The sequence below is a fragment of the Epinephelus fuscoguttatus genome, linkage group LG20 (assembly GCF_011397635.1).
Source record: "Epinephelus fuscoguttatus linkage group LG20, E.fuscoguttatus.final_Chr_v1".
NCBI classification, from domain to species: Eukaryota; Metazoa; Chordata; class Actinopteri; order Perciformes; family Serranidae; genus Epinephelus; species Epinephelus fuscoguttatus.
In genome coordinates, this window is record NC_064771.1 from 27,122,046 (window position 1) to 27,139,139 (window position 17,094).

Here is a 17,094-nt window from a genome sequence, read left to right on the forward strand (position 1 = left end):
AGGCTGTGTAGTCCCGATGCTAATCCAAGGTAAGAGAATGGAGCCGGAGCCGCAGCTTATCTCTGAACTTACGGATATTAGAGAATGGAAAAGTGATTAGAAAGTGATTAGAGTGGAGGGACACCACTTAGAGAAACATACGCTTTCAGGTCCGGGTGATCACACCGTCCACATTACTGCTATTAATGATGCAAGCTGCTTATCGGCAGGACCAGAGAGGTTGTGAGAGTTAGTTGATAGCAGACAGCGAAGTCAGTTTTGTTTCAGGATGTCTTTTCTCCTGTTTCACTGTTTGAAGAATATGACACATCATCATCATCATCATCACAGTTTTTCCTCTGCTTAAGAGGGCTTATGGTCTTCTTATTGGGGGTGCCTGTTGAGCAACAGGAGGCACAACCTATTACTATTTCTCATACTTCTTCTTATTCTTCTTCCGCATCGATATTTTTGCAAACTTCTTATCCCACAGCATTGCCAACACAGTCACAAAACATACATCAAAACGTGCAGAATGATTGGGAATGGTGTGCTGTGACATTTCTCAGAGATTTGCCAAGTGTTTTTTTTACGAAACATCATAAAAATTTTCATTAAAATGAACGGGAGATCGTTGAGAAAACAACGTGAAAACAGCAAAAAATCCCTCCTCTTTGAGGCCACACCAAATTACCATACTTTCACTTTGAAAAATTATTCAAAGTTTAAACTGCTCATGAGACTCTAGACTTTATTGGAGCAAATCAGCATTTTTGTATCTATTACGGTTTTTAAGAAATTGCAGTTTACATTTGATGATGTTTTTCAGATGTTTCAGGGTTTATAATGGGTGTCTATGGGAGAGAGCTAGAGTGATGACATCACCGCTAGAGTGAAGAGGAGCTGGAAGATCCTCTACAACATGTCCAAAAAAAAATTGCTCTCAATGCCACAATTTTCACTCTACATACTCAATTTATATATCAAAACTTAGGAAAATTTGTGCTGGTGGCAGAAATGTGACAATGAACTCACATTAACTTGCACATTTGGCGCAGTGAGCCTTCAAGCGAAGGAAGAGCTGATTTTTCTCATTGACTCTTCTGTAAACTGAGGAGAAATTTCTTGAAAAGAGCTGAGTTTTCTAACCTGCGACTATGATCACATTTTTGACACCACAAACATAAAAGAGACATCTACACGTTCGGGAGAATCTCCTCTCTTTGGTGGTATCCATATGTTGCCTGCCATGCTGCCTCCTCTGAGCTGCTGGCTGCCCCTCCCCCCTCCATCACATACAACTTCAGCCTTTACTACTAACACTACTGTTGATACTTTTGGGATTATGAATATTAAATAGATATTGTAACATATTGTAAATAAATACAATATTTTACACACATAGTGCTCAGTACATGTAATACATGTAGTATGCAGCACTTGTAGTAGGCATTACATAGAGTAAATGTATACATAAACTTACTACTCAGCAGCGGCAGCAGGCACACGTCAAAATTTCTTGTGATATTGTTTATTATTATTCATTTATTAATTATAAGACAGGAGTCATATTTAGATTTTGATTTTAAGAATTGGCAACAGTGAAGGCCCATAACAAATAAACAAAAATTTTCTTTATACAGAGCTTTTTCAGTATTTCAAAGGGTTGAACCCGCACAGAAACATTTCAGGACGGAAATGAGGCACATAAAAGCAGTCAGTTAGAAAAAATACAAAAATAAAATAGAATAAACAATAAATACAAATTTTAAAAATAAGTGTAATGATAATAAAACATATATTAAGATGTGTTGGAAATTGTATATTGATTTAAAAATTAATTTCATCAATATAAAAATTCCAGAATGTTTCACGGTTTATTTATTTTCTTATTTCCAACACACAATCTGAAATAAAATGTGTAACTGTCAAATCAGTCTTTACAGTTTTTGTTTTTGATGCCGTTTTTCTTCATCCTCTAATAGTCTGAGTTTATTCCGTGGTATGTTTTTATCCCTTTCACTTATTTTATTCAATTTCACAGCTCTGTATAAAGCCAGTAAGTGGCTCTTGAGTTTTTTTTCGAGGTTCACAATAGAGAGTCATTCATAGAGACTTCATGTGTCCAGCTTGTGCTTAAAAGCAGGGAGATAAATCCTCTCTGTTTGATTGACAGCTGCTGCCATGACAACCCCGCATCAGCTCCAGGGTGTCCAATGAGGAGTCAGATTCAGGGTCCCTCCCTGACTCCCAGGTGAGCTAAAGAGTCAGACTTCAGCAGATTTCTGTCAGACTGTCTCCGAGACACGTGTGGTTTCCTCTCTGGTTTCACTCTGTCATCCAGATGGTGTTCAGATCGCCGCTCGACTTTTTCTCAGCCTCCCGGATCCTGCTGCCACACTTCACGGATGGACCCCCTATTCTGGCCCGCTCCCGCTCCCCGGAGGACCCTCCCTCTGCCTGTCCTCCCCTGGCTCTCCCGGGGTTGTGTTTCTCCGCGGCGCAGATCGCCAGCGTCTGCGAGACTCTGGAGGAGACCGGAGACATCGAGCGGCTGGCCCGGTTCCTCTGGTCACTCCCGGTGACCGCAAACGGCCGCGACTCCATCTCTGAGCACGAGTCCGTGCAGCGGGCTCGCGCCGTGGTGGCTTACCACACTGGGAGTTTCCGCGAGCTTTATCACATCCTGGAGACGCACCGCTTTACGCGCGCCTCGCACGGTAAACTGCAGGCAATGTGGCTGGAGGCGCACTACCGGGAGGCGGAGAAGCTCCGGGGGCGACCGCTCGGACCTGTTGATAAGTACCGCGTGAGGAAGAAGTTCCCGTTACCGAGGACAATCTGGGACGGTGAGCAGAAGACGCATTGCTTCAAAGAGCGCACACGGGGGCTGCTAAGAGAGTGGTACCTGCAGGACCCGTACCCGAATCCCGGGAAGAAGCGGGAGCTGGCGCACGCAACCGGACTCACACCGACTCAGGTTGGGAACTGGTTCAAAAACCGGAGACAGAGAGACCGGGCGGCAGCAGCAAAAAACAGGTCAGTGACTTCTGCTCAAAATAAGTTGTCTATTGAGTGTCACAGCTGGTGGCCTACAGTGAGCAGGGCGGACATGCATAACTGTTTGTTTTATTGGTATCGAAATACTTTAAAAAATTAAAGTAACTTCATGTGTCCAGCATGAATCAGTCTCCCTATCGATCACCCACTTTCAGTCTCCGCGGGCAGCCCTAAGTTGTGCGTAAAAAGGGCTATTCATGCGTAAAAGCGCACGGCCATTCAGCTTGTAGCTTTTTGTCTTCCTTCTGTCAGTCTGACCTGGTCGATCTTTCTCGCTTCTCTGTCTCTCTATAATTTGCTTCAGGGTCAGTGTTTGGGTCAACCCCCACACTGATGGGTGAGGGTATAAATTGCTTACCACGCGTGGACTTGAGATGCTTTTATATAACAGTTTGTGTGTAAGATTTTGATCCATTTTAACCCTTCATTTTGGGTTCAGTTTTATTTTTGCTCTTTTTTTACACAAGAACTTGCACACACTTGGGTCTATATTTAAGATGACTTCCCCACTTTTAACTTGCTTTTCTGTTTATTTCCAGGTTGCAGCACCACCGGATGTGTCCAGACGGTGCGCGGTCACTAAGCGGAGGAGAGTGCAGTCCAGACGAAAGCGGGGAGCGCGCAGATGGAGAAACTCTCCTCTCAGTAACGGACAGTGACTCTGACTTGGATGTTTGAGACTTTACAAAAATATGACATGGACCTTCAGGGGGCCTCAGTGGATTACCGGAGAGAGGAGGATGGTGTGTGCGAGGGAGGAAGAATAAAAGGCTGGTCAGGGTTGCAATAAATGTTCAGGGCATAAAACAGCTTCATCCTAAATGTTTCCTCAGCCCACCAAGCAGATGATGTTCCAGGTTACATGAAGATTTTTATTTTGCTTCTTGAGTATATCATTGATTTGTGTCTTTCTTGTTGGTTTCCTTTTTAAAAAAACAAAACAAAAACGACATCACTGTCTGGACGGTGACGTTGCACATGTGTGGACCCAGCTCGCACCATCAGTCTAATTAAACAGACATCAAGCGTGGCCCCCTGTTGGACTTTAACCCTGCAGGGACCCCCACGTGGGAGGACCTTTACGCACTGAAACCTGCCAGTGAGCTAATCACTTTCATTTTCTCTAATTATGTATCATTATTTTTCTTTTTCAGTGAAACCAGTTGATTCTTTTGAAGACCCTGATGTCCGCTGCTGTAGACAATCAATATGCACTGAAGCCTAAAACCTCCCTTGTTTTGTTTTGTTCCTTTACCTTCACTTCTACTTTATTTAACGTTCACTGTGCAGTCTGTGTGTGCTGTACTTTGTGTTCAGTTTGATGCTGAACAAATGTTTTGGTATTTTATATAAATAAAATTATTTAATATATGACTGTTACTGTGCCCACTTTTCTTTAATGATGCTAATATTCATAAGGACAGTATTTCTAGGCAGATATAGGGTAGAAACAGTTAATTCATTATTGTTAACGCAGTATAAAATGGCTGTAATCATCCTGAATGATGAACTTTATGATGACACACATGAATAAATGCTTATAGTGTGTCATATAAAAGAGGCATTATTAAAACACAAGTTGGTCTGAAACAGTTTATAAATGTGTTTGAGTGTAAAAGAGTTTTGATAAATGATGTTTGTGCATCCGTTATATTATCCATCTATACGTGTTAAAGGAAAACACAGTATAAGTAGAATTTTAAGGGACTTTAGAGGCAAATATTGTACTTTTATTACTGTACTTTTTACTGCGCTGCACTTATTTACCTCTAGTTCATTTTTAAATTCAGATTAATGACATAAAATACAATCAACAAATATAATGTATCATTTTAGGTTAAGACTTTATTGATCCCTGGAGGTAAATTCACAAACTGCCCAGCAACATAAAAGTAATGTACACATTATTCATTATATCATTCATAGCCCTATATCATTATAACCTCTTATCCTGTTAGGGGTCGTGGACATTGGGTGAGGGGCGGGGTACACCCTGGACAGGTGACCGGACTATTGCAGGGCTCATTATTACATTAGTGCCTCAATAATTATAATCTATTGTTATAAACATAATTCTGAAATGGACCAGTACGTTTACTTTTGGTATGTTGAAGGTATTTTGCTTTTAGGGACTGTTCATTACTTGTGAGGGGGGAGGGTTGGTGCAAAAACGGGGTGGTATGTCAGTTGTGTTTTTAAAGCACTGGGGAGGGACTTGTGTTTTTTTATTTTAGCTTAGGGGAGGGGGAGGGGGGTCGTATATTGTTTTTTTTGTTTTTTTTTACTGCAAATTTTTTATTTTAATTTATCACAGCCAGAAACAAAAAAAAGGTTTAATTTCAAAAAAGATAAATGAATGTTGGATTTGAAATTTCTGGCGGCTGTAGGACACATCATGTGCAACAAAGGCTTCCGTCAGAAAAAAAAAAACCCATAACCGAATCTGATCTCAGTATTATGATATTTCTCAAAAATCACTTGAATTTTGGGCAAAGGTCAACCGTTTACACTGACTGAACAACATGCACGATCAGAGTGAAAAAACAGATTTTTTTAACTCCAGGATTTCGACTTCAACTTTTAACTTTCAAACATGAAAAGGGAAGTTCTAAAAATCTCAAGGAAAAATATTTGTAACTTCAGGGAGGGTCAAAAAAAGTTACACGCCAGCCACACCCTAAAGGCCTTTGCACACTGAGTCTGTTTTGTCACACAACCTCACGCTGTGTCAGTCACGTTCGCACACTGTGTCCAAAACTTTGGTTCATCATTAGAATTTTCGGAACAGGTTCAATTTTCTGCGTCTTTTGCGTCCGCCAGAGCCTTTAGAGACGTCTGACCAAGAATCAGTGAAGAGCATGTGGCAGCGAGACACAGCCAGAGGAACGGGGTGAGCGCGCAGAATCATTTCGTAACTCAGACAGCTCAGATATTCAGGATGATGATTATGAGGAGGAGGGTGTGGACTGCACACAGAATGTGGAGGACCAACACATTCTCACTCTGACCTCGTCACATATTGACGTTTGGTCATGGACATTTCCACGGCCACATACGACATGCAAGGGACCCTGGGTGTGTTGGTTGTTGACGTTCTGGGACACCGTGTCAAGTTCTGCCTGTTACATGCATTGTCTTCTTTCAAAATACACTTCTGTTTTCACAGGAAGTTTAACGTTTACATACAGTCTGGACTCTCTTTCTAAGGACTCTCTTTCTCTCTCTCTCTAATCTCGGATTTCGACAACTTCGGAGTGAGACCGGGGCTCGGAGGACTGAGAAGGAAGACAGCTCCACCCCTTCATACAGCCATGGTGCCAAATGAAACATGGAGGGAGTGGTGACGGCCAGACTGGTGACTCCAGTGGAGACAGGCAAAGGACGAAATGTGTCTTTTCATTTTGTCACGTTTTGTGAATTTTCATAACGAATAGAATAATAAAACGCATCAATATCAGCTTGCAAGGTTTCTGTGTGTAACGATTTCTTTTTAAGATGACGGATTAAAAAAATGGACCTGAAAGAAAAGAACTCAGTGTGCAAAGGTCTTCACTCTGACAAGTAAAGAACAGTCCCTTACTTGAGTACATTGAGTGCAGATCTTGAAAACCAGACTCTCCCAAGATGTCTGCATAGTAGCCTCCTAGATATTTATTTATTTTTATTTGTGCAAAAAAAATTATGGTTGTAAACTGTGTATCAAGGATACACCTCCAATATACGGCAGCTTCCTTCTCATAGGGAGACATACAAAAAGGTCTCATTTTTCATTCATCTGATTTTTCTGGAGGGCTGTGAACAAACTGGACACAGTGTGGAGGCAGAGCGGCGCCATCCAGTGGTCAAAGTAAAGACACCGGCTGCTGAGGACATTTAATCAAGCTTTAATCAAGGTTGTTGTACTTCAGGCCTGTTTTAGTGTCATGCTACTTAATACTTTTTACTCCACTGCATTTATATGACAAAGATTTTAAATACAAATTACACAATTATTTAGAATTTTTTTTTTTTTTTTTTTACAGATACTGCATACGTCGAAGTGTATATGAGGAATTACATGGAGTCAAAAACTTTCAAATACGAAGGACTATTGAAATGAACACGTTTGAAAATGAATCCAATGAAATTGCTCTCTAGATTAAAGCTGCAGCCAGTTCAGTGATTCATACATGAATCATCTAAAATGTAAGTTTGTGTGTGTGCGTGTTTGTTTTAACATTGTGATCGCATGATTCAGATATTATTGCTCTCATGATAGCTCCTCATGGCCTGGCTCCAGATTACATTTCAGACATGTTGGTCCCTTATGAACCTCTGCATAATCTGAGATTCTTGGACAGACGTCTTCTGCTTGTCCCAGAGTCCAGACTGAAGACCAAAGTGGACAGAGCTTTTGCCATCGAGGCCCTGAGGCTCTGGAATGACCTGCCAGAGGGTGTAAGGCTGTCTGAGTCACTGGCTTCGTTTAAGTCCCTCCTATAAACATACTTCTATCTGAAAGCCAATCCTGATTTTATCTGACCTGTCTTGTCTTTTTATTGCTTGCATATTGATTTTAATTCGCATTTATTATCATAGCCTGACGTGCACCTCCCCAGAAATGTAACTACACGTCACAGCGACGCAGACCTCCTGACTATTTCTGTTAGCTGAAACCATTTCCCTCAGTGGAAACAAAGCTTTTATTTACTTTAATTTCACAGATAAGAAACAATAAATTGTGAAGACAATAAAGCCTCCCCAAAAATAATATTTTAAGTCTTGTGTGTGATTTATCCTGGCTTCATATGAGCAGAGGAAATCTCTGTCGAGAATCGAATTTTGTAACGTTACCTTTGTTAATGTTACTGTTGTCCCTGGCTTCATGTGAGAAGAGGAAAAGTCTGCTAGCTGCTAGGCTAATTTATACAATGTAAAATGCCATAGGCTTGTGCTAATAATGTTAGCATGTTGTATTTGTTTGGAAAATGTGTCCAGATAAAGACAAGTGTTTGTCTGTGAATGCTGTGAGTTATAGTGAAGCTGATTTGTGTACTTGTGTTTGACATTGTCTCTATTAAGCCATGTTTAATGTGTGTGTAATGTGTGTTTTTAACTGATTAAACTTCACAGCACTTCACAGGTACCCCACTAGTGTTCTGAAGGTGTAACTGTCGAGTGACACAGACATAACACTGCATAAGTAGCCTAGAAATCCCGCATAAAGTCACTACAGTGTTGGACCCTAGTGCATTATGCCATACACTGCCACCCACTGGCCAGGTGTTGTCAGTTGAACACAAATCTTTCAAAACCAAGATGGCCGCCGGAAAGCAAGAAATGTTGTGCAGCTCAAGAATGTCTTGCCAATCCTTCTACAGTATAATAGGAGACTGTGGCAGGTAAATAAAATCTGGTAACATCAAGTAACATCTAAGGAGTGAGTATTGATTTAATGTTGTGAGGAAATTAATTGTAAACTGGACATCAGGCATCACTGGCTGTAGTTCAGCTACAGTGAGCAGGCTACTGTTACTGCAGCTTTGTTGTTCTTGTGGTTTTTGGCTGTAAATTAGTTGGTTTATTCTATCAGAAGGTGATGTACAATTTTTGTAACAGAAAAAAAAAAAAAAAAAAAAAAAAAAATATATATATATATATATATATATATATATATATATATCCATATTGCAGAAAATATTCATTGAAAATATGACAGTCAGGAGCAAGGTTCAACGCTTTTGCATGGTATTAAACAGTATAAGAATATGTAAAATATATCAACACATGAGTCTAACTGCATTAAAAAATATATATTTTTATAGTTTCACCTGATAAGCTGTCAATCTTTAAATTGGTTTACGTTTCTTCAGTTTAAAACTTAAGTGCATGCTGTCCATGGACATGTGAAAAACTACTTGAAAAATGCATGTTTAAAAAAATTAACTACATTTTTTTCATGCTTTAAGAGGAATAAAAAGAATGAGAAAAAAAAAATCATAACTGAGGTTATAATAATTAATGCATAAAAGGATTCATTTAAAGTGTAAAACAGATGTCGACAATGATTGCAAGTCATCGCTGTTTTACTTATGTATATATATTTAAGTCCTATGTTTAAAAGTAACCTCTTTTCTACAAGTAGCTATAATTCTGCATATCTGTACATAGCCTATGTGTATTTTTACTTTTCCTTTCTCTTAAATTTGTTTTCTCATGCAGGAATGTAAAAGTTCATGTATATTGTATCTATTAGGCTATTATTATTATTATTATTATTATTATTATTGCATAATAGCCTATTGCACCGTTAACTGAGCACCTTTCAGTAAAATAAATCTTAATTTCAAAAACACAAATAGACCTTAAATCATAGGCAACAACCCATATTATTATTTTTGTTTTTATTATTGCCTATTAACATATCACCAACCAGTGTCAACCATTTTGATGTAACTGTGACCAACGGAAATCACTTGAAATCATCCTTTAAAAGTGTATTACAACCCCACCATTGCTGCCTGCATGAAAATAAATTAAGTGAAGGAGTACTTCTTCCTACCACTTATATTTTATACCAACTTTATCTGTAACTCAGGACACATAAAACGAATACAGTTTGTATTTTCTGTTGTATTTTGTTGCATTTTTCCTTTAAGCTGTCACACGTGTTTGTTTAAAATGAGAAAAACTAGAAAACATCAATGTTTGTCCCGCAGCACAGGCAGAAATGCACTGGAGCACAGTTGAAACTTAAATCTACGAGGAACACTTGAACACAGCAGTAGCTGACGTCAGGTCCTAGAAGCGTCATCGTTCCAGCGATAGGTGCCGCGAGCCAGCAGGTGGCGCAGCTCGGCCAGTGATGCTGCACAGGTAGGCCCTGAATCATATTTCCTCTGTGCAGTTTGGGCAGTGAGGGGGCACGTGGGCATGTTTACAAGTGCGATATGGGTTTGTGATGATGTCAGAGAATGATCAATAACCAATAATCAATAATCACGAGTGTCGTGGGTGTTTTTACTCAGCTTCCCTGTAACTGTGGCTCAGAGTTGTTTTGTGCTCGCTCACAAGTTTTGTCATCACGATAACAAACCTCCATGTACTTGTGTGTTCGTGTGTGGGTGAGGACAGCCCGTGATGGAGAGTGACAGTTGCTACGGCAACCCGCTGTCACTCATTGTGACTGTGACCAATCAACCGACAAAATAACAAAACAAGCAGGGGATGTCTGCTGTGGATGTGTCTCCTGTCGTGTATATTTTGCAACTGTCATGTGATACTGAACAAAGACAATGACCATACTGTAGTAATAATAATAATAATAATAATAATAATAATAATAATAATGATGATAGTTATTTGTACAGCATGTTAATAAAAGAACAGGGTATAAAACACTTCACAAATTAAAGCCTGTAGCCTGTAGCACAACAACCACCACTCCTGGAGCCTCCCAAAAATAAAGAGTAGATACAAAAATTAAAATATACATGCATACACAGACATGTGCAGGTTAAACAAATTTGATGCAATTAAATAAAACAGTACAGTAATTGTTAGTGATATAATCTGTATAGAAACATAAAACACATACAAAATGATACAAAACAGCCGCAGAGAAACACAAAATGGCTACAAAGAGACTCCAAATGGCTACAAAGAGACACAAAACAATTACACAAATGTATCATAAACAGAATAACCATAAAGAGACAAAGAATAAATACAAAGAGATGCAAAACAACCACAGACTCAGAATTACCTAAAAGAGACAACAGCTACAAAGACACGCAAAACAGCTCTACTAAAGGTTAAAACCAGCACAGACACGAAACAACTATAAAGAGACTCCACAGAGACACAAAATTATAAAAAAATAAATAAAATGACCACAAAGCAACACATAATGACTACAAAGACACAAAGCAATGTCAGATTACCACAAAGCGACACGAAACAATAACACAAAATTATCAAATTATTACAAGGATAAAACAGAATGACCATAAAGAGACAAATAACAACTACAAAGAGATGCAAAACAGCTGCAAAGAGGCACAAAATTACCTCAGAGAGACAAGGAACAACTACAAAGAGATGCAAAACTGCTATACCAAGGGGCAAAACAACCACAGACATGAAACAACTACAAAGAGACACAAGACACTGACACAAAATGATCACAGAGATAAACAGAGTGACCATAATTTTGGAATTTCTCAATTGTGGGATCAATAAAGGTGTATCTTATCTTATAAAGAGACAAAGAATAACTACAAAGAGACGCAAAACAACCACAGTCACAAAACAACTACAAAGAGACTCAAAATGAGCACTAACAGACATTAAACAGCTACACAGAGACACAAAAGTATCACAAAAATAAACAAAATGACCACAAAGAGACACATAATGACTACAAAGACACAAAGCAACTACAAAGAGACACAAACAACATTAAAGAGACTCCAGATTACCACAAAGCAAAACTAAACAATTACACAAAATTATCAAATGACTGGAAAAAAGACCATAAAGAGACACAAAACAACTACAAAGAGACTCTAAATGGACTCAAAGAGATACAAAACAGCTGGAGAGGCACAAAATGACCACAAAGAGACACAAAACAATGACACAAAATGATCACATAGATAAACAGAATGACCATAAAGAGACAAAGAACAACTACACAGAGATGCAAAACAACTGCAAAGAGGCACAAAATGACAGCAAAGAAACACAAAGCAACCACAAAGAGACTAAAAACTACCTTACCTCAAGGAGACGCAAAACTGCTATACAAAGGGGTAAAACAACCACAGTCACAAAACAACTACAAAGAGACTCAAAATGAGCACTAACAGACATTAAACAGCTGCACAGAGACACAAAAGTATCACAAAAATAAACAAAATGACCACAAAGAGACACATAATGACTACAAAGACACAAAGCAACTACAAAGAGACACAAACAACATTAAAGAGACTCCAGATTACCACAAAGCAAAACTAAACAATTACACAAAATTATCAAATGACTGGAAAAAAGACCATAAAGAGACACAAAACAACTACAAAGAGACTCTAAATGGACTCAAAGAGATACAAAACAGCTGGAGAGGCACAAAATGACCACAAAGAGACACAAAACAATGACACAAAATGATCACATAGATAAACAGAATGACCATAAAGAGACAAAGAACAACTACACAGAGATGCAAAACAACTGCAAAGAGGCACAAAATGACAGCAAAGAAACACAAAGCAACCACAAAGAGACTAAAAACTACCTTACCTCAAAGAGACGCAAAACTGCTATACAAAGGGGTAAAACAACCACAGACATGAAACAACTACAAAGAGACTCCACAAAGAGACACAAAATGATCACACAGATAAACAGAATGGCCATAAAGAGACAAAGAACAACTACAAAGAGACACAAAACAACTGCAAAGAGACACATAATGGCTACAAAGACACAGAGCACTTACAAAGAGACTCCTGAGAAGGACTCGTCCTACCAAGTAAGGATCCATGACTTTGAGAAACACCAAGAGTCAAGTGCGGCAGAGGTGCATAGACCCTTTTAGTGCCGACGTCACAATGATGTCATTTTAAAAGCTGGACGCAAAACCTGCCTCTCCCCCACAGGGCTGTAGGCTACACGGGTGGCTTAAAATGTTGTCTTGTTGTGTTATTGGGAGCCAGAATAGACACAGACAACAAGTCTGCACCTTGTTTATCGTCGACAGAACGAGGCTGCACGCTGACATTTTCAGAACAAAATAAAACAGGCTGCAGTGAGAGTCTCTCTCCGTGGGATATTTAAAAATAGCAGGTTTGTGCATTTAGTTCTTCTCAGGCAAGCTCAGGGGTTTAGTGTTGCTGGAGCCCACAGGAACGATGCTCTGCAACACTTTTTTTTTCTCAGAGTGAGGATTAGAATATATGCAGTTCACATAACCCGGTCAAAATTAATACATATAAACACTTGAAGATCCACTCATTACTAAAAGTGTATGTCATATAAAAACTAAAGTGATGGTCAAAGTTGTCACAGTGAAATTTAAGGTGTGTTGATGGATTCACGTCGTCACCTCATGCATTGAGTAACATTACAAGTTAACGTTCCACCTTAAAAGTCACCGGCAGTCGACCCAGTGAATTAAGTTATTTTTTCTCCGACTCCAGCTGCTGTGAGAGGCGGCAAAACATCCTTTCATTTCATAGTTACAGTTTACTAGTAAAACTCTCCACAGTATGAACAGTGGTTACATGAGCCTCAAAACCAGCCACAACTCAGCCCTGAGCAGAGTGGTGGAAACGGTGGCTAAATATCCATCGCTGAATTTAAGGGCGTCATTAACAATGAGACGTGTGCTTGTTTTTCTTGAGAGGCCACTTTGTTTTAATAGTTGTTGTTTCATTTTGGATTTTTGTTGTATTTGTTGCATTTTAAATGTGCTCTGATTGGCTGCTACCTCGGCCAGGGCTCTTGTAAAAGAGATTTTAAATCCCAATGGGACTTCCTGGTTGAACAAACAAACAAATAAATAAATAAATAAAAATAACACTGTTTTCTGTCTCTTCTTCTGTATGTGTGCGCGTGTTCAGGCTGTCTGTGACCATGCATAAGGACTGACTGATTGACTGGCTCTATTGGCTGTCTGGCCGTCACACACACACACACACACACACACACACACACACACACACACACACACACACACACACACACACACACACACACACTATGCCTGCGGGTGAATTCCATCCCCCTCTTCGTCTCACGCGCTCAAAAAAACACCTCTTCCATTCTGCACGCGCACACACGTACAGTCTCTCCGTCTCTTTTTCCTCTCATCCGGCGCAACAGCCCGGCAGCGCGGGTGACGCGTTTTGCGCATTTCCTGCAGCTCGCGCTCACTCACAGATTCAGGAGAGAGAAAGAGAGGGGACGGGAAACGGAGGGGGCGCGCGCAAGGACCGAAAGGAGGAAAAAAAAGCCCTAACGGGAGCGGAGCACCGTGATGTATCTGGGGTGCTCGTGAGCCCGAGAAAGACTGCATTGAGGGGGCACTGCTTTCCGAGAGTACGCGCAAATATCGCGGTACCGTGAGGTCGAAGCAAGGAGATTATCCCAGAGAAGAGCGAGCGAGGGGCTGGAAACGGAGCACCAATCCCGGATGGCTAGGCGCGGCTGCTCGCGCTCTCTCCCACCCTGACCCGGGAGGGACACACAAGGACCGTGGGGAGGCTCCGGGGCTTCGCGTGAACCCAACCGGGGCTCGTTAACCCGCATTCCCCCTCGCTGCCGTTTCACATATCGGCCTGTTTCCGCCGAAACGGGAATCTTGTGTGGCGCACGGGACCGACCGTAAACAAACAAGGCAGCCGCTCGGGTGGGAGAGTGTTCAGCAGGCGACCTCTGAAGGGTGTGAGTCTGCGTTGTTGCTGCATTTTACAGATCAGCTGTACTGTAAGCGTGTGTGTGTGTGTTGTCTGTGTGTGTGTCTGTGTGTGTGTGTGGATAACATAGTGTTCAGATATGGCTGTACTAGAGTGAGAGTCCAAGGAGCCAGCGGCATTATGGGATGTAGCAGGACTGTGCAGTGACCCCGCTCATTGGAAGGAAACACACTGTGTACAGGAGCAGGAACAGGCAGACTAGCCTAAACACACACACACACACACACACACACACACATCCCACCAGCCTGCAGCCATGCCTGTGTTCAGTGGCCTGTTGCATGTTTCATGTGGCGCTTGTGATTACTTAAAGGGCACAAATGCACAGTGTACAGTGGAGTGGGCACATAGTATGTTTTTGCCACAATATACATTCTCAGCCAAACATTCAGGAAAGAGACAATTTTGCTCATTTGCTCCTTCACAAAATTTACATTTATGAATATCTTTTCCCAGAGAGCTTCCCAGCACAAGTACTGCATGGCCAGTAATGTCTTGCTCGTGAGTTGGAGTGCACAGATTTGGGGTTTTTCTCTTCCGGTGCAGATGCTTATCCTTCAACTCAGGCTCATGGCCACATAGTCATGTAGTATTTTGCATGACAATATTGTAATGATACAGATACAAATGCAAATTAAACTTTTGGTGGTCTACTAAAATAGTAACATCAGTTTCTTTTTTAAGTCCACAAGATACATTTTGCTGCAATAGAAATTATTTAAGTGAGATGAACTCATTTTAGATAAAACGTGTTGACAAAGTTTTCCTTCGGGGACATAATTCACAGTTGAAAAAGGTGGTAAATTGTAATATATTACAATATATGTTATCACAATACTCAGCATTTTGCAAATAATTGCAGTAATATCGCATAGTGACTGAATTATCGTGATAATATTGTATAGTAACTCAAGTATCGTGATAATATCGTATCGTGACTCAAGTATCGTAATAATATTAAATCTTGACTCAAGTATCGCGATAATAATGTATCGTAACTCAAGTATCATTATAATGTATTTTGACTCAAGTATGGGGATAATATCGTATCGTGACTCAAGTATCGTAATAATATTAAATCTTGACTCAAGTATCGCGATAATAATGTATCGTAACTCAAGTATCATTATAATGTATTTTGACTCAAGTATGGGGATAATATCGTATCGTGACTCAAGTATGGGGATAATATTGTATCGTGACGTAAGTATCTTCATAATATTGTATCTTGACTCAAGTATCGTGATAATTTTGTATCGTGACTAAAGAATTGGGATAATATTGCATCATGACTCAGGTATTAGGATGATTATGTATCGTGATAATATCGTATAGTGACTCAAGTATCATTTTAATATTATATCGTGACTCAAGTATCGTGAAAATATTCTACAGTGACTCAAGTATCATCATAATATTGTATCGTGACTCAAGTATCATTTTAACATTGTATCGTGGCTCAGGTATTGCAGGATCTTGACTCAAGTATGATTATAATATTGTGCCATGACTCCGGTATCGTGATAATATTGTACCGTGACTTAGATATCGTGATAATATTGTATCGTGACTCAGGTATCATGAAAACATTGTATAGTGACGCAAGTGATTTTCAGCCCTACTATCTACTGATACTGAGTACTGATCCGATACCATTGTTGTCCTTTTCCCAAATTTAAAATCTATATCACAGCTATGTCACTGCATTAACAGTTTTAATTTTATACTTGTTTTTAAGATCTATACACACTGTGTGTGCTTTCAGAATCTGTGTTGTGCGATTGTTTTTAATCAGTGTATTGTCTTATGTGGAGCCACGTCAAAGAAGATTTTCTGTTACGACAGACAAAGTTTTCTGAATCTGAATCTAAATTCACTGGGATAAATTGGACAATAATATTCTGAATGAACACAGCTCATATCAGAAACTGTGGATTTTATGATGACATTAATGAAAGAAAAATCTGTATTTATTGTCACTTCTGGCTGCCACCCAACCCACCTAACGATGTCTGTTTCAGAAGCGATAACAGTCTTGCAGATCAGATCTATGTAGGCGTTGTTCAAACAGAAGGTTAAACTTTGACTAGTTGACTAGTCTCAAATAGGGGTGGAAATCACCAGTTTCATCACAATAAGACATTATATCAGTTCTTCGGACAATGATACAGTATCTGATATTAGTGGTAGTGAGAAGTTAGCGGAGTGAGATGCCCAGCCAGGCAGGTAAGGTTATGTCGTGTTTTATCTTGTTACAGCATTGTTACCATACGGCATGTGCTCTGTCTGTTGACCTGTATAGTCTTCGAAATCCAAAATATTTCCACTCTGCCAATTTATTCCCGAGTAAATAATGTTATCCTCTTCGTCTTTCTCTTTAAAAATAAATGTGTATCCTAAAGATGACGATTGATGTTTTCATTTTGCATTTTGCATTGAATAGATGTATCAATCCGGGCGGCACGGTGGGGTGGTGGTTAGCACTCTCGCCTCACAGCAAGAGGGTTGCCGGTTCGATCCCGGGTGGAGTTTGCATGTTCTCCCCGTGTCAGCGTGGGTTCTCTCCGGGCACTCCGGCTTCCTCCCACAGTCC

The 17,094-nt window shown here is 40.0% G+C and overlaps 1 protein-coding gene across 1 annotated transcript; it reads left to right on the plus strand.

The window, feature by feature from the left end:
- Positions 1–2,154: 2,154 nt before the first annotated feature.
- six3b (SIX homeobox 3b) lies at positions 2,155–4,227 on the plus strand. The gene is made up of 3 exons (XM_049564176.1): positions 2,155–2,233; positions 2,324–3,018; positions 3,579–4,227. Exons 2-3 carry the CDS (start codon positions 2,324–2,326, stop codon positions 3,715–3,717), a joined length of 834 nt encoding a protein of 277 aa, XP_049420133.1. The 5' UTR covers positions 2,155–2,233; the 3' UTR covers positions 3,718–4,227.
- The last annotated feature ends 12,867 nt before the right edge of the window (positions 4,228–17,094 follow it).

What these genes read in the sequence shown, in the direction of transcription:
- six3b (XM_049564176.1), top strand. Translation starts at nt 2,324, where the DNA reads ATGGTGTTCAGATCGCCGCTCGACTTTTTCTCAGCCTCCCGGATCCTG. An exon ending in GCGGCAGCAGCAAAAAACAG is followed by an intron (nt 3,019 to 3,578) that starts GTCAGTGACTTC and finishes GTTTATTTCCAG; the next exon opens with GTTGCAGCACCACCGGATGT.